Here is a 26,449-nt window from a genome sequence, read left to right on the forward strand (position 1 = left end):
CCATGAGGAGCTACACAAGTATGGCTGACCTCGGAAATTTCACTTTTTATTGCGTCCGCAATTTTTTTCTTCCTTTGTGTATTTAGATCTGTAATGCAGAATGCGATGATGTATTTACTTCCTTACAGTCTGAGTTACTTTCCGCAGCAGACCATGTCCCCGCACCTATGTAACAATACCCTCCTCAAACCTCCTGCCCCGCCCCCCCCCCCCCCCCCCCCCCCCAGGGACATTGGTTCACAGGCCGTGAAAAAAAACATGGCTCTTGCAGCGTAGAGACCCAATGTTCCTCTGGGAGGCCAATGTTTGTGGCGCCATCTATGAAGAGCTCAGCAAAATTGTTCGTTCCTTTGTTGAGAAAACATGGTGGCCACCACGTCCATGTTTCACGCGCGACGGCGTGGTAAGTCGCTTTTTTGTTGTCCATAACAGTTGTCATTCAAACCAATAGACTACTTCCATAAAGCCCTGCATGCAACACGGCGCCTGTTGCACTCTGGGAACTAGTTGGCCAGGGAGGAGGGTGTCATGGTTTCGGTTTCGATCGACACGTCGACAACAGATTGTTTTCTGGTCCCGAGAGCGTCATTTGTGGTCTCTAAACTAACCTAAATGGTCAGACCTCGAAGCTTTAGCACAAGCCCGAGATGTATAGCTTGTCTTAACACATGCTTGTTGTATTTTTGTACTTGAGCCATCCTGTTAGCGTTCCAATCGAGGTATGTGGACGAGCCAGTGCTGGGAGTCTCGACGCTGCGAAGCTCGGGTGCTCGGGGATCTTGCTTGTGAACGAATCAACAAGCTGTAGCAAACAATAAGTATGCATACATCGTGCTCGCGCCTTTACATTCGTGTTGTTGATCAGGAAGTTTGTTTGCTTCGTGCGTCCATAGACGAAATATAACTTTTTGCAATTACTGTTTTTCTTAATGTGCCTGAGTATGCGAGGTAAAACTCGGAGGTGCCATTGAAAAGCTCAATTTTAACACACTTCTTATCTCTAACTTGCACTGACCCGCAGCACTGCACGAAGTGAAGTCCCCACCCGCTTGCATTTAATTCACTAATATTCAACATCGCGTATGCGCATAGAGTTATCCTGCAATCATATAGGCGAATTTGCGCATACAGACCGTTTTAAGAATGCAAAAGTCGAGCACTTCTGTGAAGAATGTCGCACCGTTCGCCGGAAGTGCGTCAGACGGGCATGAACCCCTAAGCGCACCGCATTGGGGTTCATGCCCGTCGGGCGCACGGTGCGACATTCTTCAGACAAGTGCTCGAACGAATTCAAAGCGTATTTGACGGTTGCTAATGGCCATTATATTTGTTATGTGTTTACTTTCTTGCTGCCTGAGTATGCCGAGATAATTTCAGACACACCGTTCCCGGCACAGATCTCGGGCGTCAGTAAAAGCTCGTCCAAAAAGGCTTAGCGAGGAGTAGGGGACGCTTGTTAGGGCCTCCGTCGTAGCTAGCCGATTTCAGCGTTTGCGGAAAGTTAATCTTCTATCAGCATAAAGTTTGAGTGGGAGATATATGATGACACGAGGAAGACATCATAGTAACTTTTGTGCAGTAGTGAGGTCGAATTTATTGCGTTTCCTTAAAAGTTCATGCGTAAACGCTGTCCTCAACTTTGATACCCCGTGAGGATGAGGCTTGCTTTTCGTTCAATGAAGTAACAAGAAGCGGACGTTTGGCAAACAAATTGCGTGTAAGGCTCCAGACGAACAAATTTCAGTTGTAGTTGACTGGTACTAGACGGGATTACTGACATTGAGCTCAAAGATGCATTCGTCGGGTGAGGTGACTAAGCCACGACTTACTACGTTCGCATACGCACGCACAATATCTGGTGTTTCGGGAACCAAGGAAAGTGCCCCGGTCTTCGTTTTGTATCGCTCGATAATGAGTGTATTGTACGTTCGTGAAAAGTCAGATAATCGAAAACGGAAGCAGCGCGTTCGGTCGCGGCGTGATAGCATGAGATGAAGCTGCTCAGTCGAAACCGAAACTGAGTGGCCAACTAGTTCCCAGAGTGCACTGCGTGGTATTTCGCCGCGATGGGGCGCGTCGGTTTTGGAAGAAGTCCATTGCGACGCGGCATAAAGGTTTAATGTTCAGAGAACACGTGGACGCCATTTTTAGAAAAATGTTGTATTTATGGAGACATTTTCAGCTTATTAAGTGTAGTGTCCTCTCACAGGGACACTGTGTCAATGTGTTTGAATATTTTGAAGTCGGTGTCCCTTGTAGAGCTTTTTTTTTTTTTTCTCGAAATTCAACGGGTGCAAACCAAAGTCTAAAATAAACTTTGCTTTGTAATTTCAGGGTTATCCACTAAGAAGGCCGACGAAGTTTGCAATCAATTTGCGAACCTTCGATATTTCGGACTCAGACAATGAAGAAGACGTGAACAATCTGGATGGTGCGTACGATTCCGACACTGGGGAGTATGCTGGTTCATCAAGTGACATTGACGACAAAAACTCCAGCGGCGCAGACATTTCGCATAGATTCGTTTTGTGGAAGGCGGCAGATTCTGCACCAGCAAACGACGTGCCTGTTCTCAAAACTGGGTAGCTATTCTCGGAAAAAAGATCGGAGTTCTCGCCTGTCGACTACTACAAGCGGTATGTAGATGACAACATGTTCGAAAACATGGCTGAAAAAACAGTCCAGAGAATTCTGAGGGTGCGTGGAGCCATAGCTAAAGTCCGTGGCCAGGAAGTGAAACAGTTTTTGGGATGTTCAATGCTAATAGGAGTCAATGGTCATCCCAGAACACGATTTTTGTTGGAAGAAGAGCTTGGCTGTTAGTTCGATAGCTGACACCATGCCACGATATCGGTTTTTCTTACTGCGATCTAACCTGTGCTGCCAATTTGACGATGACGTCAGTGATGACGATAAGTAAGGGGAGAGACTTTGGAAGGTTGTGCCTTTCGTAGAGATGGTGCGAAAAGGCTGCTTGGCTTGGAAAGCCCAAACTGCTTTTGTGTGGATGAGCAAATTATCCCATTTTCAAGGCGCTGCCCTATGAAGAACTACATTCCTAACAAACCGAATCCTGAGGGCCTGAAAAACTTCGTTCTCGCAGGAAAGGACGGGTTGATTTATGACTTTGTTATCTACAAAGGCAAAGAGACGTTTCCAGACGTTGGCCTTGGCGTATCAAGCAACTTAGTCGTGAAGCTAGTTGAAACAAGGGATGTCGCGAACCACCCTAGGTTCGATTTCGAAAGGTTTCGATATTTGCGAAGCGAACTGAGGTTCGATTTCGAAACATTTCGATATTTTCGTACCAATCGAGGTTCGATTTCGAAAAATTCGCAACTTTTGTCCACAGCGGAGTTTCGAATTCGAAAATTTCGAAGCTTTCACAGTTTCTAAAGTTTCGAATTCGAATATTTCGAATATTTTTTTTACTTCAGGTTCGATAAAATTGAAGATTTCGAAATTCTTTGGAAAAAAAAATGCGAAAACTTCGAACGCTTCGAATTTTTATAGACATGAAGTTCGAACAATTCGAAGTTTTCGAATTTCTTTTTGCATAAAGTTCGAAAGTTCGAAGATCTCGATTCTCTTTTAACGCTAAATTCAAAAAAAAAAAAAAAAAACTTTGAGGATTTTGAATTTTTTTCTAATCCAAGTTTTCAAAGTTCGAAGTCCGATTTTCAAGTTTCTCCACAGTTTCAGTTTCAAATAAAGTTTTCACGAATCACTGGTTTTCTCAAAATCAAGTTTCGAAAAGTTAGGGTGTCATATCTAGATTCTGCGAAGTTGGTCAGGCAATGAAATGAGACAACGAGTGTCCCGGACGTGCTAGAATATTTGCCATTGCAGAATTGTGACCGCCAGCCCCGGGGGGGGGTCTTTAACCTGCATCACGCAGTAGTGATTGCACGAACACACTGTTTTACGAGACTCTTCCAGTTCGAAACGGCCAGGGGCGAGCAGGAGGTTGAGGCTCAGAAAAACCTTGAAGCGACCTGGCAAACTAGCTCGCCACCCCTTGCACGCTGGTAGTAATCCGATCCGGTGAAGTTTATAATTGTCCTGGAGGTTTATTTTCTGGGATGGAGGAATCGCCTCGCAAAAAGCACAAAAGCCGACACAACTCGAGGTCGAGGAGTGTTCTACCATACAAGGAAGAGGAAAAACGGGGGGAAAGAGGGTAGCGGGAACGGGGGGAAAGAGGGTAGCGGGGGGTTTCAGCCTCCCTCTCCCATTTGCAGGTATTTCGGACTGTTAAAGAAAACAATACGGGGAAAGAGGGCGTGGTCGAGCTTATTTTAATCTGAAATTATTTATGCATATCTATAGCTAATGTCGCTCTTCACTGCATAAAAGGTTGCGTAAATGGTCATTGTTAGAAACTCGTTGTCAGAAGGCACTGCCCGTCACATGCTTTGTGGTTCGGAAGTTCAAAGCTGTCTTTTCGACCTAAACACCTGTGCCGATAGTAACAAAAAAAAAAAAAAAAAAAAAAAAGGAATAAATGCGGGAATAAAAAGCAGGAGAAAAAAGAAAACTATCAAGAATTCGTCGGAAGTGTTCTATTCTTGCATATTCAGAGGTTCAGAACTTCGAAACAAGTTTCTTTTACCAAAATGTGTACAGGCTAAAAGAAACACGTCCCAGGAACGTGAAGCGAAAAGAAAAAAAAAGTTTTCTTTTAATGACGTGCTGAACTTGAACACTACTAGAAATCTTCTCCCATGAGTTAATTTATTCCTAAACGTGAAAAAACAATAAATATATTATTTTGTATTTTGCAGATGGCAATGATATGTACTGTCTGTGGTGTTATTTTAAATGCGATACCTCAAACAACTTAGACGAAAATAAATATCAAGTTTAGGTCATAATTGCATGCAGATACATGTTTGGACATTTCTTCGAAACTCACGTTGAATAACAATAATCACATCTTAAGGCGGCACTTACCTAGGCTATACATAGATCATTCTTAAAAAAGTATAACATATCTACCATAAATAGCTCCGGCTGCAGTGTGCTTCAAATCTGGCACAAACGATAATCGTCAAAAACCCGTCGTCCTTCCTCGCCCCCTCGGGGATTTATTTCTTTAAACCTAAGCATGCCAGAACATTGAAATAAACGACATTGTCTTTCGTAAGGAACGCAGCACCGCGTGTAAAAGTTCGAGAAAAAAATAATTACGAATGTACCCCACTACTTGAAATCAAATGAAACCGTCCGCCGGTCTTTCGAAGTTCGACGAACGTCGAACTTTTACCCTAAAAGTTCGAAGTTCGTCGAACTTCTGACTTTTCAGAATTCGAAAGTTCGAAACTTTTCGAATTCTCTTGATAAATAAATTTGAAAGTTTGAAATTCATCGAATTTTTTGGTCAGTCAAGGTCGAAAGTTCGACAAGCATCGAACCTTGCAGCGCAATAAATTCGAAACTTCGAAAAAGATCGAATTTTTTAGCGTAATAAGTTCGACGGTTCGAAAAGTGTCGAACTTCTTAGCTTAACAAGTTCGAAAATTCGACCTCCGTCGAATTTTACGATATAGACAATTCGAAAAATCGAAATCTTTCGAACCTTTCGAAGCGCTTGAATCGATCATCGAAACTTCGATTCGAAAAAAGTTCGCGGCATCCCTAGTTGAAACAGTGCCAGCATGTTCCACGCTTTACATTGACCGTTGGTTTTCTTCGGTCCCTTTGATGGACGAGCTCATGCAGGACATTTTTGGCACCGGAACTCTGATGAAGAAAAGAATGCCAAAAGAGGCCCATTTCACAAATGACAAGGATCTGTTGAAGAAATCACGGGGCACTTCGGAGGAGCTGCTCCGACAAGACTGCACGCTTGCGTGTGCAAAATGGGTTGACAAAAAGCCAATTGTGATGCTGTCGGCTGCCTTTGGACTGGAGCCTGAAGATGAGTATAAAAGGTGATGCAAAAAAGAGAAAAAGTTTCTGGATGTCCCGCGCCCATTCGTCGTCAAGAAGTACAATGTAAATATGGGTGGTGTGGACTTAGCTGACCGAATGCTCGCCCTGTATGCTCAAGGAAGCCGCACAAAGAGGTGGACACTGCGCATAATGCTTCACATGTCTGAGCTTGATTGCGTCAACAGCTCGTTTTAGTACAGAGCAGACAAAAAGACAGAGGGAATAAAAAAAAAATTCTTGACTACCTTGATTTCAAGATTTCCGTGGCTGAGGCATTGCCATGGCAGAAGATGAACCCGCCTTCTCAAGACGATGAAGATGACACGAACATTGCGGCAAGGCATAGGCCGCCTCAAGATGACAAAGACGACATAAACAACGCGCCAAGAAAAAGGCAAAAAGCTCTACCATCGGAATATTTTCGCAAACAAGACGCACTTCATTTGCCAGTAAAGGACGACCTTCAAAGTGGAGCAAGGTGCCGAAACGCTGGCTGCAGCAAGAAGACACGCCACCGTTGTGCTCAGTGCAACGTATACATTTGCATAGAAGCTGGCAGAAGCTGCTTCTATAAATTTCATTTGTGAGTGGAATCGGAAAACTAATTTGGCGAGTTAATTTATTGGTATACAGTAGGAGGAACATACCGAACTTGGTTATGCTCTGTTTTGAGTGCTTCAAAAAACAAATAAATTTATTTATTTCTTCTTTTCTGAAAAGCGCAGCGTCGAAGCAGTTATCTACCGGCCTTTCCGAGTACACAAATATTTTCAAAACTTCTAGCCATGGCTAATGATTGGCCCAGTGTCCCTGCAGGGGGCCAAGCAATTGAATGTAGTTAGGCACTGCGCAGATTAAAAATAATTTTGGGGGTTTACTTGGAACCCAACTGTAAATATAAAGACTTCATAAAAGTTTTTTTGTTGTGGCATTAGTCTCGGGTCTGAGGAGAATACACAGGTTTGACTGCTCAAAAGGTGATACAAGGTGTTTTTTTTTTCTTGTACTAACTGGAAAATATTCAGAAAGAAGATGGATACAGTTTGCCATGATGTCACCAATAGAAATTACCTTTCACACATTATAGCGTCCGCCATATCTGAACCTACGGAGTTGTTAAAAATGGCGAACTCGCAGGTGTCTGTCGATTGTGAATACGAACGAATTCGCACAATACGCCGATGCGCGGAGCGTAGAGCTCGAAAAACAGAAAATTCTGAAGGTCTGAGGGAGTCACGTCGAGTCCAGAAGCACGTTGATCGACATTTGAACAAACCCTCACAGAAGGTCTGGAGATCTAAGAGCGCGGACCTAGACCCCAGGAAACTTCTAACACGTATTTGGTCTACAATGAGAAGCCTTTGCACCAAACCACAGCAATTACATGCGTTCCGGTCTATTGCTTTAAGTCGAAAGCTTTCTGAAACTGATGTGGCAGAAGAATACTGCGCAGAGGTCACCTGCCTTTGGTCAAACTCCAACTCGGCTATATATGCATCGCAGGTCAAATAACAAACGCTGGTCAATTTATTCGCACTCCCTTTACATTAGAGGAGTTGGAGATAGCGCTTTTATCATGGAATGCCACATTATCCCCAGGTCCGGACGGAGTAGGCTACTCTTTCCTGACTGATCTTGGCGACACAGCCCAATGTCTCCTACTCGAATTCTATAATATCTCACGGAAACCAGCCTCCGTACCGAATGAATGGAAGCTAGCTCGGTTTCTGCCGATTCTCAAGCCGGGCAAATCTCTTTTTGATATTGACTCCTATAGACCAATTGCACTCTCAAGTTGTATTGGTAAGATAATCGAAACAATGGTGCTTGCACGAATCGAATGGAATCTAGAGAACAGAAATATATATATCCTTCTCAGATGTCCGGATCCCGTCGTGGAAGAAGCACAATTAATATTGTATTGACTTTGATGTCCAGTGTAGAAGAAATGAAAGTACAAAAAAAGAAAACAACTGCTATTTTTATTGACATTAAAGCCGCGTTTGATACGATAGAACACAATGCAATAATTTTTGACATGTAGAAAAACACAAACTTACATGGATATCAAACCGCTTGAAGGGAAGAGATATTTACATTACTACGCGAGATGGCGAGACTGGAAATCATGATGTAAACGAGGATTTCCTCAGATAGGTGTTTTGAGTCCGATGCTATTCAACATATCAATCCTTGATCTTCCCAAATTGCTTCCAGACACAGTTCCTATCTCTTTGTACGCAGTCGATCTTTGTCTTTGGGTGTCTAGTAAATCTTTGTCCATCAACCGATCATGACTGCAGAAGGCGATTAACATTATGGAGTAATATATTAGTTCTCGTGGCCTTCCTATATCGCCGGAGAAATCTGCCGCTGTTGCTTTTAAAAGAAAAGATCCTAGCAAATACTTGGTTTATACAGAAGAAACACCAATTTCATATGTCCCAGAACATACTTTTCTAGGGGTAACCGTTGATTAATCATTCACGTAAGGTCCTCACGTCAAACGGCTTAAAAAACAACGAATGCATTTCACTCAAATTATTCGAATGATCAGCGGTGCAAAATAAGGGTGTACCGTCTCCGAATCAATAACTCTTTATAACTCGCTCTTTGAAGGACTGTTAAGGTATAGCTTGCCAGTTATGCAGACTGTCTTGAAGACAGTAATGAAAGGTCTTGAGAGTGGCCAGGTACAAGCACTACGCACATGCCTAAATCTGCCTAAATGCACGTTCAACGGTGGCACAGTCGCTGAGGCTAGAGCACTACCGCTTTCTGCTCTGAGAGCTCAAGAAACACTTCGACTTCCCTTCGACATTTAAATCATTATAAATACCACCCCCTTAAAAATATTGTTAAAACAAAATCTTCCTCTGGTGTTGCGAAAGTAATCTTGAATCTAAAAGACCATCTTTCTAACTCATTTGAGGCAGCTCAGAATCCAACACATCCACCACGGATGTATCCTTCGTTAAAAATAAGACCCAATATTCCAGAAATTGGAAATAAAGAGGTGATACCAGTAACTGCGATGATGTAAATCGCTTTATAATACATACATCAAACATATTCACTAGGAACTAATGTATATACGAACGGCTCTACGACTATGAAATCATAATCTTTCGGAGTGCATCCTCCATATATCAAAACTACTATAAAAGCAAAGCTAAGTCACGTAACATCTTCCACAACGGCAGAACTTGCAACGTTAAGGGCAGCCTTGGAATATGTTAGTCGTCAAACTCCAACCTCAGGGTGATCTTTGTCGACTCAAAAGGTGCACTCCTAGCTCTATCAACTCACTCACACAATCCTGCGAATTCACCAAACTGCATCAGTTCAAGGATATGACGTAGTCCTGCAATGGATACCGGGACATTGTGGGATTGATGGGAATGTGATTGCGGACAAGGCAGCCAGAGATTCTTATGAGGAAAATGTAACGTTCCTCATTCCATCTTCAAAAACTGATTCAGAAGGAATAGCTAGAAAAATCGGAAATGAAAATACATCGTTATTATGGACATATCCACTTTATTACTACAGATACCTGAAACATGTATCAGTCCAAAATTAGGTTTTTGGATCGATATATGTCGATCCAAAATCCACGCGGTCTTTTAAGAGCTAAAAAAACAATAATTCATACACTACGTTTCAATGTAGCGTACACTAAAAAAATACCTCCATTTGATTGGCAAAGAAGAATCACTTATGTGCTCTTCACTCCAAGACAGCAACCACGTTCTATGCAACTGCGCTAGACACAATTCTCAAAGGAAAACGATGAAGATACAACTGGGCCTAAGTCGCTTTCCATAGCATGCATTCCCTGAGCGTTGGTTCCTGCCACGCCGGTCGTGCCTTATCGAAGAGCATGATTTGCTCAATGACAAAATTTGCGGTCTTGTCACCATTCGACACAGCTTCGGAAATGTTCACCATGGTTTGCACGGCTTTGTCCTCCTAATATTGCTTTAACTTCTTTCTACATTCGTCGCATGTCTGTTTCTACATTTGCAATCTCTCGTTAAGTCTTTTCGCTTGCATTTAAGATGGCGTGCGATTTTTAAGAATCTTCCACAAAACGTTTCAAATCAAATGACGTCTGGCATTCTTCCAACTTTCACACTCTTTTTGCCGGCATTCTTGAACATCTGAGTTCTCTTCTACACTCGCGCTTTCATCCACCCGCGACTGTATGTCGCAAGGTCAAATTTCGCCTAGTTCCGCAGCTACCTCCAGACGAGGATTCTTTGTTTTTCCGTTCCCTAGCATTTTGAAGCTTGCCCGCGAAGTTGCGATGCAGGCACCTTCACAAATATACGAACAAGTGTTCGGCTATTCTTCGAGCACTTCGGTTACATGTACGACGGATACGAGGGAAAGTTCGTCGGCACCGCTGTCGGCTGCAGCAGCTTGCACTTCATTCCTACCTTGTAGTCGTCTTCGTTGAAATGAAACGAGGGTACAACGGTCCTGAAGCTCGGCTGCCACTGGCTTCCGTTGTCGCTTCCTTCTCGTGAAATGATCCGTAATCAGGCATCCCGAAGGTTTTTCTTGAACGGCAGCTCGTGATATCGAAGATCTGGATTTCTCTTAGGTTTTGACAGGCAACATGGCACACAAAAGCATTTGGGCATTTCCTCGTAATTTAGATGCACACCTTACAACTCACCAAATGGAAAGTAAGAACTGCACCAGGAATGATGCAGTTCTTTGTGTCAAATATTGTATCAAACGGATGCACTTTATAGTCTCCTCTACATACTCAGTCCGATAGTGGCGCGCGGTTCGGTCTTATGAAAGCGGTACGTGGCGATGACGCGCTTTCTCTTACAATAGTGCTTCATCACTCAGCGATATGCAGCACCCCCCCCCCCCCCCCCCCCCGGGCAGATGGGAATTCTCCTCTCACACGCGCTTTTTCTTTTTTTTTTTCGGTAAAAGTCGGCAGGCCGCATCAAGTTGGGGGGGGGGGGGGGGGGGGATGGGGGGGCCGCGACACAGGGATCCCTGGTTCAATCCCCGGCCCCGCCAGCTTCGATCTGGATAAATATGGCACCGGAGTGCGGTAGCGTATCACTGCTGCGTGATGCACGTTAAAGACCTTGGGCTAGCATGTTGTACCGCACTGGCTGAATTTCTCATCTACAGTGGGTCACAATGTCTTCACATATGACTACTGTAAGTACTTTTGGTGCTTTTCCCGAGCGCCTGTGGGACCGCGTACTTTTTTTGGATGGTGTTTGTAATAAAAAGTCAAGATAACAAAATCAAAATTAGGCATATAATTGTTCTGCTGTCCCCGTCTATGCGCAAGCAAGGCTTCTGATCACAAGCTCTTTTGAACCGGTTCGCGCGCGATGGAACCGGTAAGTAAACCAGTCTATCACACGCTAGGCTGAACCGGAACCGAACCGGAATAATAGGGAGTTTTAGGGCAGTGTGTACGAGAGGACCCATCGCACCGTATGGGACGTACGAAAATGGTTCCCTAAAACTCCCTAATGGCCGTTTCGTCACCCTGTTTACCACACGCCGATACTCTCCGCGGTGCATAGTGACGGTGCAGTGGAATGTGAAGACAATTAAAGAGGAACTCCGCCAATTTTTTCATAGTCTTCGATTTGGCTAAAAATTGACAGGCCGGATTAATTACGTTTTCTCAACTAATTGCCAAAATATTTTATAAAAATAACTATTTTTCTTGAAGTCATTGAATTTTCAAGTTACGCCGGCCGCGAGGTTTTTTGGAGAGGAGTCTTTGCGCGAACTGTGTGCCAAAAGAACTAGCGTCGCATGAAACATTCTCGCTTATGCTAGAAATAATTTAAAAAGTTAGGGGTTTGAGTACGCGGCTACGTACTTTATAGCCGCGTGCTGCGAGTTGAGTATTTTTCTGCAGCTGGAACAACTTCAAGAGCGGCAAGCGCTAACTCAAGCCGGCTGTAACCGCTATAGCAACCATCCAAATAGGAGCGCTAATAATATTGAGAAAAAAAATAGTGCATCATGTAGCACTATAGTCGACATTTCGCGCAGTCACAATCATTGTTTACAATTGCCTTGGTAATTTCTTCCTCTTCGTTTTTTTTTTTTTTTCCTAAGCACTATATTTGGGACATCGAATCTAGCTCGGACTACTCTCGGAGTTCCACTCTCGAGGCCGATCTGCTGAAAACGAGAAGTGTAACGTCTAAACAGAGTTAAGGTCTGCATATAGACTTGACTTTCAACCCACTGCTATTTTCGTCTGGTAGTACAGATGTTTAGGAAGAAGTTGTTGAGCTCCATCAATATACAGTAGAGCCATTGCCTGATTTGTTAAATGGTTGGCATGCAATTTTCTCTCAAAGAAAAGAGTGGTGAAAACGTCTATACATTATTCCATTGCAGAGATATGTTATGTATAGCTTTAAATTTTTTTAAAACCATGAAAATATTAACGTCGTTGAAAAGAGGCTAGCAATTTTACAGCTGTTTGAGACTGTGGAAACAAAAACTTAATTTAGAAAAAAATATTAAACAGAATTTCACTTTTCCTCGTGTGCACTCGCGGATGAGTGTTCGATGAGCGTGTTGCATTCTACTCCAACGGTAAAGAAAAAAGAGAAATATAGGTACAATTTGTTTTGTTGTTCTTGTTGTTGTTGTTGTTTTTTTCTGGGGTAAGTTTTGTTAACTTATTTTGAATTAAAAATGTTATGATGCCATTTTGTACTTTGCGCAATAGTTCAAGAAAATGTTCTTTATTTAAAGATAAATAGTTTATTTGTGTATTTTATACGCCTTTCATTGCATCTTGATATATAGCTTCGTGGTTGCGGAGTTCCATTAATCACAGCCTACATATGTTAGGTTACAGCTTAGCATGCGCATGTTCATCGTCCTGGAAGCCGAGCAAAGTACGCACCACTGGCACGAACGCTGAAAATTACACCGAAAAGAAGCGTTTCTCTAGAATGGCCTATAGATATTTTCCTAAATTACTTAAGCGACAAGGAGCATATGCATGCTACAAAAGAAGTTATACGTGCTGGTGTCTGTAACACTTACATTTATAAAGAAATTCTAAAACCAATGGCACGTTCATTCAGGTAAGACGAGCGTGTGGGGCACCTGTGTCCACATCTGGAGCATACTCCGCGGTGCTTCGGTAATTTGTTATAAAATGTATTGCTTGGCTTGTCGACATTTTTTTGCCTGCGTAACTGCCATCCTCTAATAGAAGGAGAAAGAATTTGCTAGCGATTTCATGAAACTAGCGAGCCGCGGCTTGAGCACACCGAGTTGCAAAACGTTTTTCTAAAAATCCCAATTGCTGCCGTTTTTTTTTCTTTTTCTGTTTTTTGTTTTTTTATTTTCTCATATTTCAGCGCGTTGGCCAAGGTCATACTTTGCGCAGATATAGATTATCATGAACTTCCGATACCATCGACGGCCATTCTTGGGTCCCCATAACATCCGTAAAATTTGGCCAGTGAAAATAGTTCATTGCGTGGAGGGTCGAAGGTTACTATTCTTACTCTTTTTAGGCGCGTTGTGCATAATATTTTGACAAAAACGTAAAATATTTGGTTTAGGCTGGGCGTCTTTTAAAATATTTAACCCGATTAATCCCCACCCTTTACTCGATTGATTAATTAATTAACCGGTTTCATTCATTCCCACACATAATAATTTTAAAAAGTCAAAATTACATTTTATTTTTTTTTTCGTGCGCATGCCTTCGTTGAATATGTGATAAACGGCGCAGTGTGCAGTTTCGAATTTTAAATAAACCCTGAAGTGCAGAGCTAAGAGCAGTCAAAATACACCCAAACTCCCAATTTATTACTTCAGCTGCAGAAGCAAGGAGGTTTGTTGATTATCTCCGGCAATAGCAAACTCGCTGGATTGTACACAACAGTCTCTGCTGCCCGTTTAGGCAGCAGAGACCGCCTAAAGTCTGCCTAGAGACTGCCTGCTGAAGTGGCTGGGATACGTATAACCCCTCTCATCTTGTCAGTTACAAATCTCGCCCCTACGGCTTACTTTAGATCAATATTTCAGCTAAAGTTTAAAACCATAAAATTGTACTCGTCCACGTCTGCCTAGTAAAAGCGTTAAACTTTTTTTTTTGCCAAAGTTTAACCCATTAACTGGTGAAACAAATTAATCTCGATTAAAGAATTAATTTATGAATCGGTAGGATAATAAATTAAGAGTCCAGCCAGGAGGCGTAATACTGTAACTATTGCTTAAAAACACCGTCCGACGACGCCCCCTGGTGTCTGCTTGAAGGTGCAGAAAGAGGGGCGTGTCACGATCTTTGACCAGATTTTTAAATGGGGAATCGGCCGCCCATTAGTGTAATTACAGGATTCTTTTTAAGATGCTTAGAACCCCAAAGATGGAGTTATAAACAAAAATAGACTCGTTAAAGGCCAAGGCGTGCCCCATTAAAGTCTCACGTATAACTTCGGTTTTATACAGGAAAGATAATCTTAGTGTCCCACTCTACTAAAGTGCGAAGGGAGACATGTTTGGGCGACGTAAACAGTGGAAAAGACACGGGAAAGGAGGAGGCGTGAAAAAATGGAAAACGCAAACTGTACATCGCTCTCTAAGACGAACGTTTGTAAAAATGAGGACAGTTCAACAAAATTTATTAATGCATGCGCTAACTTGAATCGATTGTACGCAGTCTAATAGTGAGGGTTATAGGTTCGTTAAAGTATCGCGGAATTATAAATATAATTACAATGGGATATTTGCTGAGATTAGGATAGCCTTATCAATGCAGACACAACACGATTAAAGTGGAGTCATCTCATTTATCGGCATATTCGGCATGCATTCGGTCACCCACGTGTTGATGGCAAGAAAAGAGGAGGTGACTGAAAGATGCGCATAACACAGGTGTATTCGCGACTCCAGCAAAACGGACGCCACCAAGCGGGAAAACCGGGAACCAGCCGGTCCAGGTCGCTCCGCGCCTCTCCGCGTCTCTGGTGGCTTTCGCGGACACATGTTGTCGGCGCGATGGTGAACAATGTAATTTAACGAAGGTCCGGGAATTTCTTAAGTTTGCCTGAGTGTTCATTAGTGTGGCAAAACCTCAGTAGATTGTTTCCTTCCATCACGTGTTTTCGATTTCTTGGATGGGGAGGAATCGCAGAAAAAACGTTTTGATTTCTTGTCTGTCTCGAATCACATTCAAAATGACGACTACTTCGTAACTGATAAGGGGCTTCTTTATGAGGATGTAGAACAGTGGGAGGACGACAGACGAGGCATTTCACTGGAGGGAACACCAATGCTGCAGTCAAGTGAATGGGAAGGTTTGATAGCTGCTTTTGTTGAGTTTGGTTGTGTTCGATTAGCTTCAAGTTTGAGCCACCCACGCCGGTCGGTGCGTTGGCTATTCATCTTGGCTGCTTTTCGCCTAAAAATCCTCTAGACCACTCTGAAGGAGTTGGGCTGGTTTCGCAATTACTTGATTCAGGAAAACCTGCTCGCTGCAAATGATGAATGAGGGGAATTATCTGTTTTCAAAAGGTGGGGGACGTGTCTCGCAACGTTAGAAGCTGTCACGGCATTATGATCTATCGCGCCTCCAATATTTATATTATACCCCCGTCGAATTAAGCCACCAGCAATATACGTCTACATTGCTCAGGTTGACCGACCACAAAAATACTCATTTTTTCTGTTCAGGATTCGAAGTCAAGTTCAATGCCAGAGAGGTTCTGCGTGAATCTCCAATGAAGACTCTCTTTAGTTTGTCCGCATTCGTCCCCGTGCTACCGGCTAGAACCATTTGGTTAAGTTTAACTTAGTATTTCTCTGTCTGTCAAATATATTTTTATTCAGCAGTTCACCTAATAGCTAGTACTCTAAGCTCATATTTCAAACCGAAGAATGCACTAATATCGCTTTAATGGGACCCCCATATTACGTAATATAATACATAACCCGCTCGTCAAAATGACATCTGTATTGCTACTAAAACCTGAATTGAAATACGAGTATCAGCTGTTTAGTGGGGTGCCGGCGGGTTAACATGCTCCTTGGCTCAAGAAGCGTTTGCTTAATTTTCGTAATTTTCCTGCAGCCGGTGTTGTTGACCGAGCTGTTTCTTAAACGCGGATACGCACAAAAGCTCGATTTCGCGGACAGATAAGTCGCATGGTCGAGGCATGGGAGTTGGCTGAAAATTACTGTCAGTGGGAGAATTCTGCATTCATTGCCGCTTTCCTTAGATGATCAAAACTGACTAGTATATTACCGTCTCTCCAGAGCCCATAGTTTCGGTTTCGAACGAAATCTCCGAAACGAAAGTTTGACATGAAAAGAACAAAAAACACAATTGGAAAACAAAACTATGCTCTCCAAGTTTATGTGCACCGGCTACACTTAACCGTCTCAGTTCAAATATCTATTAAATTGGGCATTAAGCAAAAGAAAATCTGTTAAATTGAACGCGCCACCTGTTCAGGTGGCCGGGCCGAGCCGGCGCGACCTGGACTCAGCCGCCATGTTTGTTTGGTGATGGCGCCCCCTATAGGTCGCTGGAGTCGCGAATAACCGAGGCGGCCAGAATCCGGTGTACGCTAGGTCATAATTTTTATTACCTCGTTGAATATTTGATAAGCCGCCCTTCTTCCACACCTATCAAAACCGCATATCTTCAAAATATTTTTTTTTATTCAAGGTGATGGTATTAGATTTTGAGCCGCGGTTGTTTTACAAAAGCGTACAGACAATTCCAAGTTCGCAACCGGCGTGCGTTACAGAGCCTGCTAACCGCGAGTTCTTCGCGCTTTAACGCGACGGTACAACGAGTTTTATACTTTGACTAAATACCGCGTAGAATGAATTCTTGGCGTTTATAACCCATAAAACACACGCTCGTTTTTTTTCTCCCCGCAATGGCAATCGCAGGAAAAAGAAAAAGAGAGCCGCGTTCACCCCCTCAACTCGCAGCCATAACAGGAAGTCACGTAGTCTGGTGCCGATTATATTCCGTCAACGTTCATCATAGTCGCGTGCCGTGGTTTGAAAAGCGCAGTCATGTGGCACAGTGCAAGGGCTCATCTACAGACACTGTTAGGGTTCTGCTGTTCCCGTCACCGCGGCGATTGGGCGCGAGTTATTACCCGAATGCTGGTCGAGCAAGCCGAAGCCGAGTGTTGACGCCAGGCACGTAGCCAGGGGGGAGGCCCATGGGGATCGGGCCCCTCCCGAAATCTTTCATTTTGCTGGGACCTACTCCCCCCCCCCCCTTTCCCTCATAAAGCATTTTTGTCATAGGCCCCCCCCCCCCCCCCCCCCCCCGTGCCAAACGTCTGGCTCTGTGCCTGGTTCACGCAGTGCTCGTACACAACTTATGAGCTGCATTTCAATATCGCCATCGTGGGCAAATCCCCTTGACTGTAACAGCAGTGCGATACCCGTTGATACGGTGATCACATTTTGCGAAGGAACGACTGGCGGAACCTCTTTTATTTTTGAAATTTTACCGCGACAAAAAAGCTTCCAGCTGGTCAGCCGCGTCGCGTGTGGGTATGCTTGGAGTGTGGTAAGCTGGGGGGCTAAGCTCGCCTCCGGCGGGAATTTCTCCGATGCCACGTCACGGGGGAGGGGAGGAGCTTCTTTTGACTCCGCCCCGGCGAGTTTCCCACTCCCCGTCTTACATTCCCGACCCCCCCGGCGGCGGCGAGTTCCCCAGCGTAGCTCCGATTTTTCCCTACGCTCCGCAGTGAAGGGTTTTTATTTATTTAAATCGGGGGATCGGTGGCCGGCTGGGCTAGCGCACACCAGCTCGGAGCACGTCGAGCGAAAGGTCCGTTGCAGAACCCAGGATGCTGGGTTCAATCCCCACCCCTGCCCGTTTCGATGTTGATGAGCATCGTACCGGCGTGCAGTCGTGTAACACTACTGCGGGATGGACGTTAAAGACCCCAGGCTAGCGGTTGCACGGCACTGCATGGCTAAATTTCTCATCTACAGCTGGGAGAATCTTCCCCGTTGAGGCAGACCAAGTTTTAGGCAGTATCAACATACATACAGCCCAATTTTTTTTTATTTAAATCGTAAATGACAAATAAGAATACGTAACAGCAGGGATGCTAATTATACAAACATTGCTTGGATGTGGGCTAGTTGACTAGACATTGTGATGGTTTGCTGCGCCACGTAGATGCAAGAAAAACGCTCTTGATAAAGATATAAACTAAAGCAGAGTATAGACGAAAAACAACATACAGGAATGGAGCAGACTAACAACTGTGTAATTTCTTTCTCATCTTTCTCCCCCCACACCGCCACACAGCCACAATATTTTTTTTTTTTTTCAGAATAGGGTGCACGTGGAGCGAAAGCTCGCGCTGCAGAACCCAGGATCGTGGATTCACCCCACCCCTGCCCTTTTCGATGTTGATGAGCATCGTACCGGCATGCGGTCGTGTATCACTACTACGTGGTGCACGTTAAAGACCCTAGGCTAGCAGTCATACTGCACTGGCTAAATTGCTTATCTACAGTAGGTGACAATGTCGCAATGTTCTGGCATGTTCTCCTGCTGTATAAACAACTAACGGCCAATTTGTTTGTCAAAATAGGGTGTGGAAGAAGAAAGATGAGAAAGAAATTACACAGTTGTTAGTCTGCGCCCTTCATGTATATTGCTTTTCTTCTATCATCTGTTTTAGTTTGAATTGTATCACGTGCGTTTATCTTGCATCTACGCAGCACAGCAACCCATCAAAATAATTGTAAAAGCCTGTAGGTAATGGTAAATTGCGTTCCTGATTGCAGATTACCGTAAAAACACATTTGTTTCTAGGTTTCACTTTGTAGAATTTGGATGTAGGATTCACGACGGGGGCGACGGTTCATTCACGGCTCCATCGCCTCAAGCCCGGTTCGCCACGCAGTTCATCGCACAGCCACCTTACCACGTCTTTCGAGAGGCGATAGTGTTGTTGAAAATGAACGTCGTCCATGTCAAACACATTGGCGTGGTTTAAATACCTATGCCGACGGCAAAACATGAACAAAATCGCTGCCATTTTGGACGCTTCTCCCAGATCTCGCGCCCAACTTGCCCAAACTCGCCTAGGTCGGAGCCGGCAAGCTTTTCCCATCCGCGGCGGCTTCTGCCACGTCACAGTGACGTCACCGCATCTCGCCGCGAGTTCCGAATATGCAACTCTCCGACTGCCTCAAACCGTCCGTTTAACGTCACGATCTAGGGAGTGTCGGCGCGTGTCATTATGCACGGCGCCGACCAATCTCGGCGGTCGGCGAGTTTGGCGGAGAACTCGCCTCGATCTTGCCGCGCCGAGCTTAGCCCCCCTGGGCGAGTTGGTATGATGACATAGTGAACAGAAGAGGGAACAAATAAACAAGAACAAAGAAAAGGAACATATCGTGCATGTCCCTTTTTTGTGTCCTTGTCTTTTTGTGCGCTGTTCTGCTCACAAAGTGTATGCCTGGGTCGCTTTAGTGCCAGTACGCAAGTATAAAGTGAAAACGATTCGACCCAATATAGTTGCGCAGCCTCTTCGTGCCGGGTTCAGGGAGCGGCGCTCGTTGCGTTCAAAACGGCCGAAAAATCAAGTTCAAGAAATTCCCCGAAATTCCCATTGTCTATGTTCGCCATACAGAATGTGGAGAGCAACGCAGGAAGTAGCTTCGTGAAGCAATCGAGAGTCACGGTAGTGCCGCTTATACTATCGGGGAAAAATGAAATGCGAACAGAGGAGCGCGTGGCTCGCGGTACAGGCTGCGCCGCCTGGAAGTGAGCCTAGAAGCGAGGGTGCGTGGCCTACTCCGACGTGTTCACTCCCCTCCCTCTGCGCTCCCCAAGCTTCAGCAGTGCGCCTCTTAGAGCGCTGAAAGCTATCACCGCTATCTTTGCTGGCTCAGCGCGTGCGGTGCAAAGAAGCTCGCCGCACTCGCCGACCAGGCAAAGATAGCGGTGACAGCTTTCAGCGCACTGAGAGGCGCATTGCCGAAGCTGGGAAAGCGCCAATCGAGCGGCGTGAACACATCAAAGCAGGCCACGCAGCCTCGGCCCTAGGCTCACTTCCAGGCGGCGCAGCCTGTACCGCGAGCCACGCGCTCCTCTGTTCGCATTTCATTTTTCCCCGATAGTACCAGTCGTTGCCGTAGTTTTCGTGCCTGGGAACGCAGGCGACGGAGATGTCACGCTGTTCATACATCATACTAAAGACAGTGTTCGCAGACGCCTGAAGCATGTTCTCTTCATGTCTGCTTCGAACACGTCTCTAGACGGTTGTCTTATGACCAATGTGACGTCATACAAGAAAGAAGCACGCCTCAGGTAGTGCTGCGGATTGTATCTTGTATGATGTATTAACAGGATGACCGCGGACTAAAAGGAAAGCGCAGAACGCAAGAAACACGCCGACGCATTTAATGGTAGCGACCAAAAGCCTTCTTTTAGAGATGATGCCTGGACTATAACAAATAGGGCGCCGTTGCCGCCGCCACGTCTTTGGCTGTGCGGAAGGAACTGTGCAATTGTAGGCTTGCCGATATTGCCTTCACCTACGCGGTATGCATGCAGCACGCGCTTACATGTATACAGAAAAAGCGCGCCGGCCAGGACGACAGGTTGGAAGTGGAGTAAGAGAAACGCACTTTATTGATAATTATAGTCGTTTCGCTATGGTTAGCTTAGAAACATAAGAATTAGCACTAACTTCTTCGTCGGAGCAAGATTAGAATGAAAGCAGTCTGTAAATGCACCTGTCATAAAAGCAGTACCCTGTCCTTATAAAAATACAGGAAGCCCATTTTGACTACTCATCCCCCGACCTGACCGCGTGATATTCCTTCTTCAAGTTGCATGCTTTACACTTCTGGTCACGAAAGCTGTGCTCCAAATCTTATTCGAGTAGATCCAAGTTATTCCCGCAGATCATGTCACGCGATAACACAGAAAGGGCGGGCTGGACGCGAGTAGGTTTTACAACGCCAAGGTAGGAAATCTCTACTCCGGAGCAAATAGTGTAAACTTTTGAACGCGCTCCGGGGCGTTCTATCGAGGTCCGAGCAGTGAAACGTAGGAGAGACACTCCAAGAGAGGTTCGTGCTGTCCATGTGACCAACAATGAAACCAAGAATGTATTACGTCATAAGGATCACTTACCTGGAGTTTTTCGATATACAAGAGCACGTCCACTGTCCTGGAAGACATGCTGAACTTGATGGAGGTTGAATAATATCCCCTTTGACGGCGATATGAAACAGAACAAGAACATGATGATCGTCCGGCGCTCATCCTGAATGCGATAAGTTGCACCCTGCCCTCGATTGATATACGTACACGGGCCGTAAAGCCATGGCCACACTACTAACGCATGGAACAAAGGACAGTTTGCAGACACTGTCTGAGCTGTGTTTCTTTCTTTCAGGGCGATCCTATTCCATCGGTCATACAAAACGCTCTTCATACATATTCAAAGCGTACATAAGTGTGATGCAAACATGCGTGAGGCATGTTCGCAGATGATTCTGTCATCGCGTGTGCAGCGGACACCGTGTCCTTTGCATGATGTCTAAGAAATATGACTGCGGCTTTAGGAACACAGCTGGATTTGCAAATAGAAAATCAAACGTCGCTGCCTCAGGAGGACTTTTTAGTTATTAGGTATTGATAAGCATCTCCCCCCAGCCTGTCCCCCTTGGTTACGTCACTGTGAACGGTCAGAAGCGTTAGCCTTCCGAGAGTGTGGACGCAAGTCGCAGAAAGATAGAGTAATATAGCTAGATATCTAGGGTTTTTGAAGCCCTGGACCTGGGTTTAATCGCCCCCCCCCCCCCCCCCCTCCTCCCTGCCCGTTTCGATCTGGATGAGCATAGTGATGCACGTTATAGCGCCCCGACTAGCGGACTACCCGACTCGAAACTCCACTCAAACTCCGTTTGAGGTCGCTTTTGCGCTTGATAGTAAGAACTTGACTCAGACCATCACTCGACTGAGGACCCCTTCCCCCCCCCCCCCCCCCCCAATACTAAACAATTTCCTCCAAAAACTCAAGGTAGGTTCGGTGCTATCTCTAGATTAATTTTTCCGGCACCATGACAGAACAGCACACGACAAAACAGCACGCGACAAAACAGCACGGTCAAAACAGCACGCGTCAGGACAGCACAGCGTCAAAACAGCACGGCGACAAAACAGCACGCGTCAAAATAACACGGTACAAAAGAGCACAGCGTCAAAGCGGCACAGCAACAGAAGAGCACGTACCAAAACAGCACGGCGTCAAAAAATCACAGCGTTAAAACAGGACAGCGACAAAAAATCACAGCGTCAAAAGGGCGCAACGACAAAAGAGAACGGCGTCAAAACAGGATATTGAGCCAGTGTTTGACGTTTTCGGTTTCTGTTATTTTGAGATTCGGCGTACTTTTTTCGGTTTTTATTCCGAACTTTTCGGAATAAAGTTTTCGGTTTATTGCGGTGAATATTTGTCTTCTCGGTTGTTTTCGGTTTATTGACGGAAACCAGTATACTGACGAAAATGCTATATTTAAAAGCGTTTTTTTTTTATGTATAGTAAGTAAACCAGGTACTGGTTTTCTTATTTGTTGCTGTCTGTAGCAGCCGACGCGACCTGTTCTGCAAGACGCACTGGGCCCTATCGTGATTGGACATTATCGTCGTGTGCTCGTATTTGTACACAGGACGAATAAAAGGGTCAAGGAGGTTCGAAATTAATCGCGCAGAGAGAGGTGAAGAGCGCGCTCGAAGTTGCTGCATGCGTGCTGTTTTGTCCCTGTGCTGTTTTGACGCCGTGCTGTCTTGGCACGTGCTCTTCTGTCGCTGTGTTGTTTGGACGCTGTGCCCTTTTGTCGCGTGCTCTTTTGACGCGTGCTGTTTTGACGCGTGCTGTTTTGAGCGTGCTGTTTTGTTTCGTGCTGTTTAGTCGTGTGCGGTTATGTCGTGTTCCCAGATTTTCCTCCAGACTCGAGATGGTTTTTGGGCGTCATGGCGGCCGACACATCGTTCACCGAGTTCCTGGACCTTGTTCTCACTGAACCGACAAACTCCTGCACCACGGCAAAGACGAGTGCCTTCCAGTGTCACGGCGTCGTTTCAGGAACCGGCTGAAAGCGACGGTGGTGTTAAAGGTCTGCGAATTTCTTGAGCACGCCTGCTTTACGAAAGCGATGGTGTCCAGCCTCCTGAAACCCCTGTCGCTGGAGGAGTGCGAGAACAGTTGTGGTCCGCCGGTCCTTTTAATGCTCCAGCTGCTGATTAAGCTGCAGTTCTACGGCGCCGGGACATTCAGGTTCACGTATTCGGCGACCTGGTAAGTACGTCACAACCCACGATGTGCCGGTTCGTTCGGCAAGTTAATTTTATTATTGCCAGCTTATTGCCAGCACTTTGTGCCTCCGTCTTGTCAAACACCCGGGGAGCCCGACGGGGTTAGATCTTGTGATGTGAGACTTTTATGAACTCAGCTTATGCAGTCAAATGTATTGTTTGGCACTTTATGAGCGAAACATGCCAGGGAGGTGAATTCACATTTTTGCTAAAAGCCCATCAACGCAGATGCATATGATTGGTTTACTACTTTGGGCAAGGGTGACGCACTCCACGTATTTTCAATCAAGGTTATGAGGGCTTCCGTCGAGTTGCAATCGCGAGACACCGGACATCCGTGCTTCGGGCATTGCAACCAACTAAAGGTGTAGCTCTGCAGGCGACATACGAAGCATGGTTGTCCTGGTAACCTGCGGTCGCATCAACACGTGATGTAAAGAAAACGTAGTCAAACACTACTGTGTGCAGGCCTTATCTTGTTTGGGTCAGTGTACATGAAGCATTGAAGATATGCTAGAGCAGTTTAGTTTTCATCAGTAGCAGCAATTCGACGGACATGCATACGCTTTCGAGCCCACAAAGTACGAAGTACCGAAATTAAATTTCAAGCTCGCACTAAAATTAGCATGTTGAATATGTGGGTTCCACTCATGCATCCATTGTGCTCATAGTGCAAGATGACTGTGATTTCACGCCAATACAAATACGTAGAATATGTTGGCCGCTGTCAAGTGGGCATCAGTACTTGCTATGTTTTTTTTTTGTTGTTTTTTTTGTTACGGCTGCATTTCGGAGGATGGCAAATATGACAGCAGGGCTAGTTAGCAACCTACAGTTTAAACAACGCAGTGCAGAACACACCTCTCCTAAGGGACCACTACGCAAAAAGGCTTGATCCCTAGTCGAATTCTGGCAATGAAAAACTGGAAGCTGGTCTCTTTTCCACTGTTGACAGACTGGAAAGCGAATAAAATAAAACAACGAAAACTTTCACGCTGGCTACAGAAAAGCTTCATATCTGCCATTGCAGTGCTTGTAAAGCATAATCTTTTAAGAATAACGAACACATATATTCATTATTTGCACCAAAATTATGCTATAGACGAAAAATGTTCCTATAATCTCGTATCCAGACATCCCCGGGAGCAGTAGAGTGGTGTAAGCAATATTCAGAAATTCCTCCGTGGAGGAATCGCCGAAAGGCGTCTGCGAAGCTAAATGCCTCTTAAGCAGGGGTGTTCTTTTTCCTCCACTCGACTGAGTGGAAGTAGAGTTGGAGTCGGGTAGCGTTTAAGAATGCGGCTGTGAGCCTGCCTCACGTAACACTTGAAGAAAATATCGCATAGGAATGCGATATTTTCCTTGGAAGCTGCAGTTCTTCAAAACGCACGCCAGGCTGTTAAAGAAACACCGCTTTCAGGAGCAGCTTCCGAGAGCCGACTCTCAATAGTGTGGTACTAACGAGCTGGCCCACTCAGGGACCAGCCGAGGAATTGAACCTTACCCGTTCTCCAGGACGGGCACTGTCACTTCGCTCTTCACCGGCCTTGCGTCGTAAGTGGTCTCACTGAAGTACAAAGGGCAGTAGATCTCTTTTAATTCAATTTTCACAACATATTACGAGCCATAGCCCCGTGAATTAAGATTATAGTTAATCTCGTGCACACACGCACGTATGCAAGCACATGGGCAGGCACGCACAGAGTCACGATGTTTCTTCAAAAGATTTTCTTTCGGCCTTCTTATGTCACGGGTTTTATTTGAGCTAGTTGGTAGATACTATTGGCAATCAGGTTGGCTGAACACAGAAAGACAAGGACACAAAGGAAAGGACTGGACAAACAAACTGCTGTGTATATCCAGTCCTTTCCTTCGTGTCCTTGTTTCTCCGTGTTCAGCTGACCCGATTGCCAACTTATGTCATTAATTCGCACCTTTCGTACCCTGAATATTGCAAAATGATTTGCACGGGACATCATGCCGCGGGGATGGTGTTCATTCTTACGCATTACTGCTGAAAAGTGCCACGTCTTGTGCGTGAAAGTCGGGAGTTTTCGTAGACCGTTTTTGACATCCCGCAACGAAACCCTCAACTCTACAGGCAAGGCCATCAGCGCGCAAGCGCAGTAGCGGCTTCTTCGTTGCGGAGGGCCTAACAGAGCGGGAAACGCAATCTACGAAAGTTTTCATTAGGGAGTTTTCGTAGACCGCGTTTCCCCCTCCGCTAAGTCTTTTGCAACGAAGAAGCCGCCACTGTGCCTGCGCGCCGATTGCCCTGACTGTAGAGTTCCAGGTATCGTAGCAGGTTGCTGAGAGCGTTGCGGGACAGCGGAAACGATCTACGAAAACTCCCTATTAACACGGTGGAGGGAACGTTCGCAGTAGGTAAGCCAACACCGTGACTGACCCAATCACGCGAGTACAAGCTGCCTGAAGACGAGCGCGCTACCCTACTCCGTTTCCCAGGCAGCACAAGACGTCAAGATGGCGTCGAAATAAAGTCCTAGACGTTGGGCGACGTCGAAGTCTAACAAACGTTTTATCAACTCCATTAGTGCGTCCACATGAGAGGTTCCGACAACGTCAAACACGCGACATAGTGCCAACGTCAAACACGCGACGTAGTGCCAACGCCATAAGCTTCACTTTGACGTCTTCAACAGTAACTGACGTCTGTTCGACGTCTTGTATGAGAAGTTCTTTGAACGTCGAGTACGAGACGTCATAACAATGTCCTGAGCAACACCTTGACGTCTGCGACATTAATCGACGTCAGTTCTACGTTTTCTCCGGGAAGTCGTGATTGTTGTTTTAGCAGGAATTGCTTAAAAAGCCGAGAATTCACAACAACAAAAACCAGGATTTAGCTCAAAGTCAGCGGTGCCGTTTATAGCATTTTAGCGTTTCTAACTTAATATGAGTGTCTTTGAAGGTGTAAGAGAATGATAATAATGTAAGACATTTCTGCAGCTGAGCCAGGTCGAAGGGTGGACAGCATGCACAGTATCGAAAACGCTGTCATTGACGAGAAATCTTAAAAGTGATATGGCAGGTTCTTGGGGACTATAGTTCGCTTGTTTAGAGTGACTCCGAATTACTCCCAAAACTGTGTAGCCATGAAAATGGTCGAAATTACCGATCGCTAGGGAGCTGAAG

General features: G+C 45.2%; 1 protein-coding gene across 1 annotated transcript in view; it reads right to left on the reverse strand.

Moving 5' to 3' along the window:
* LOC8039566 overlaps positions 1-26,449 on the reverse strand; it is a 298,351-nt gene that overhangs the window by 176,628 nt on the left and 95,274 nt on the right. Inside the window, exons 8-9 of the mRNA XM_042290402.1 lie at positions 24,798-24,860; positions 21,107-21,185 (exon numbers count right to left, since the gene is read on the reverse strand). Of these exons, the coding sequence (XP_042146336.1) occupies positions 21,107-21,185; positions 24,798-24,860 (142 nt within the window). The remainder of the gene's footprint in view (positions 1-21,106; positions 21,186-24,797; positions 24,861-26,449) is intronic.

Source organism: Ixodes scapularis, unplaced genomic scaffold, assembly GCF_016920785.2.
Source record: "Ixodes scapularis isolate PalLabHiFi unplaced genomic scaffold, ASM1692078v2 PGA_scaffold1__304_contigs__length_218370807, whole genome shotgun sequence".
NCBI lineage: Eukaryota > Metazoa > Arthropoda > Arachnida > Ixodida > Ixodidae > Ixodes > Ixodes scapularis.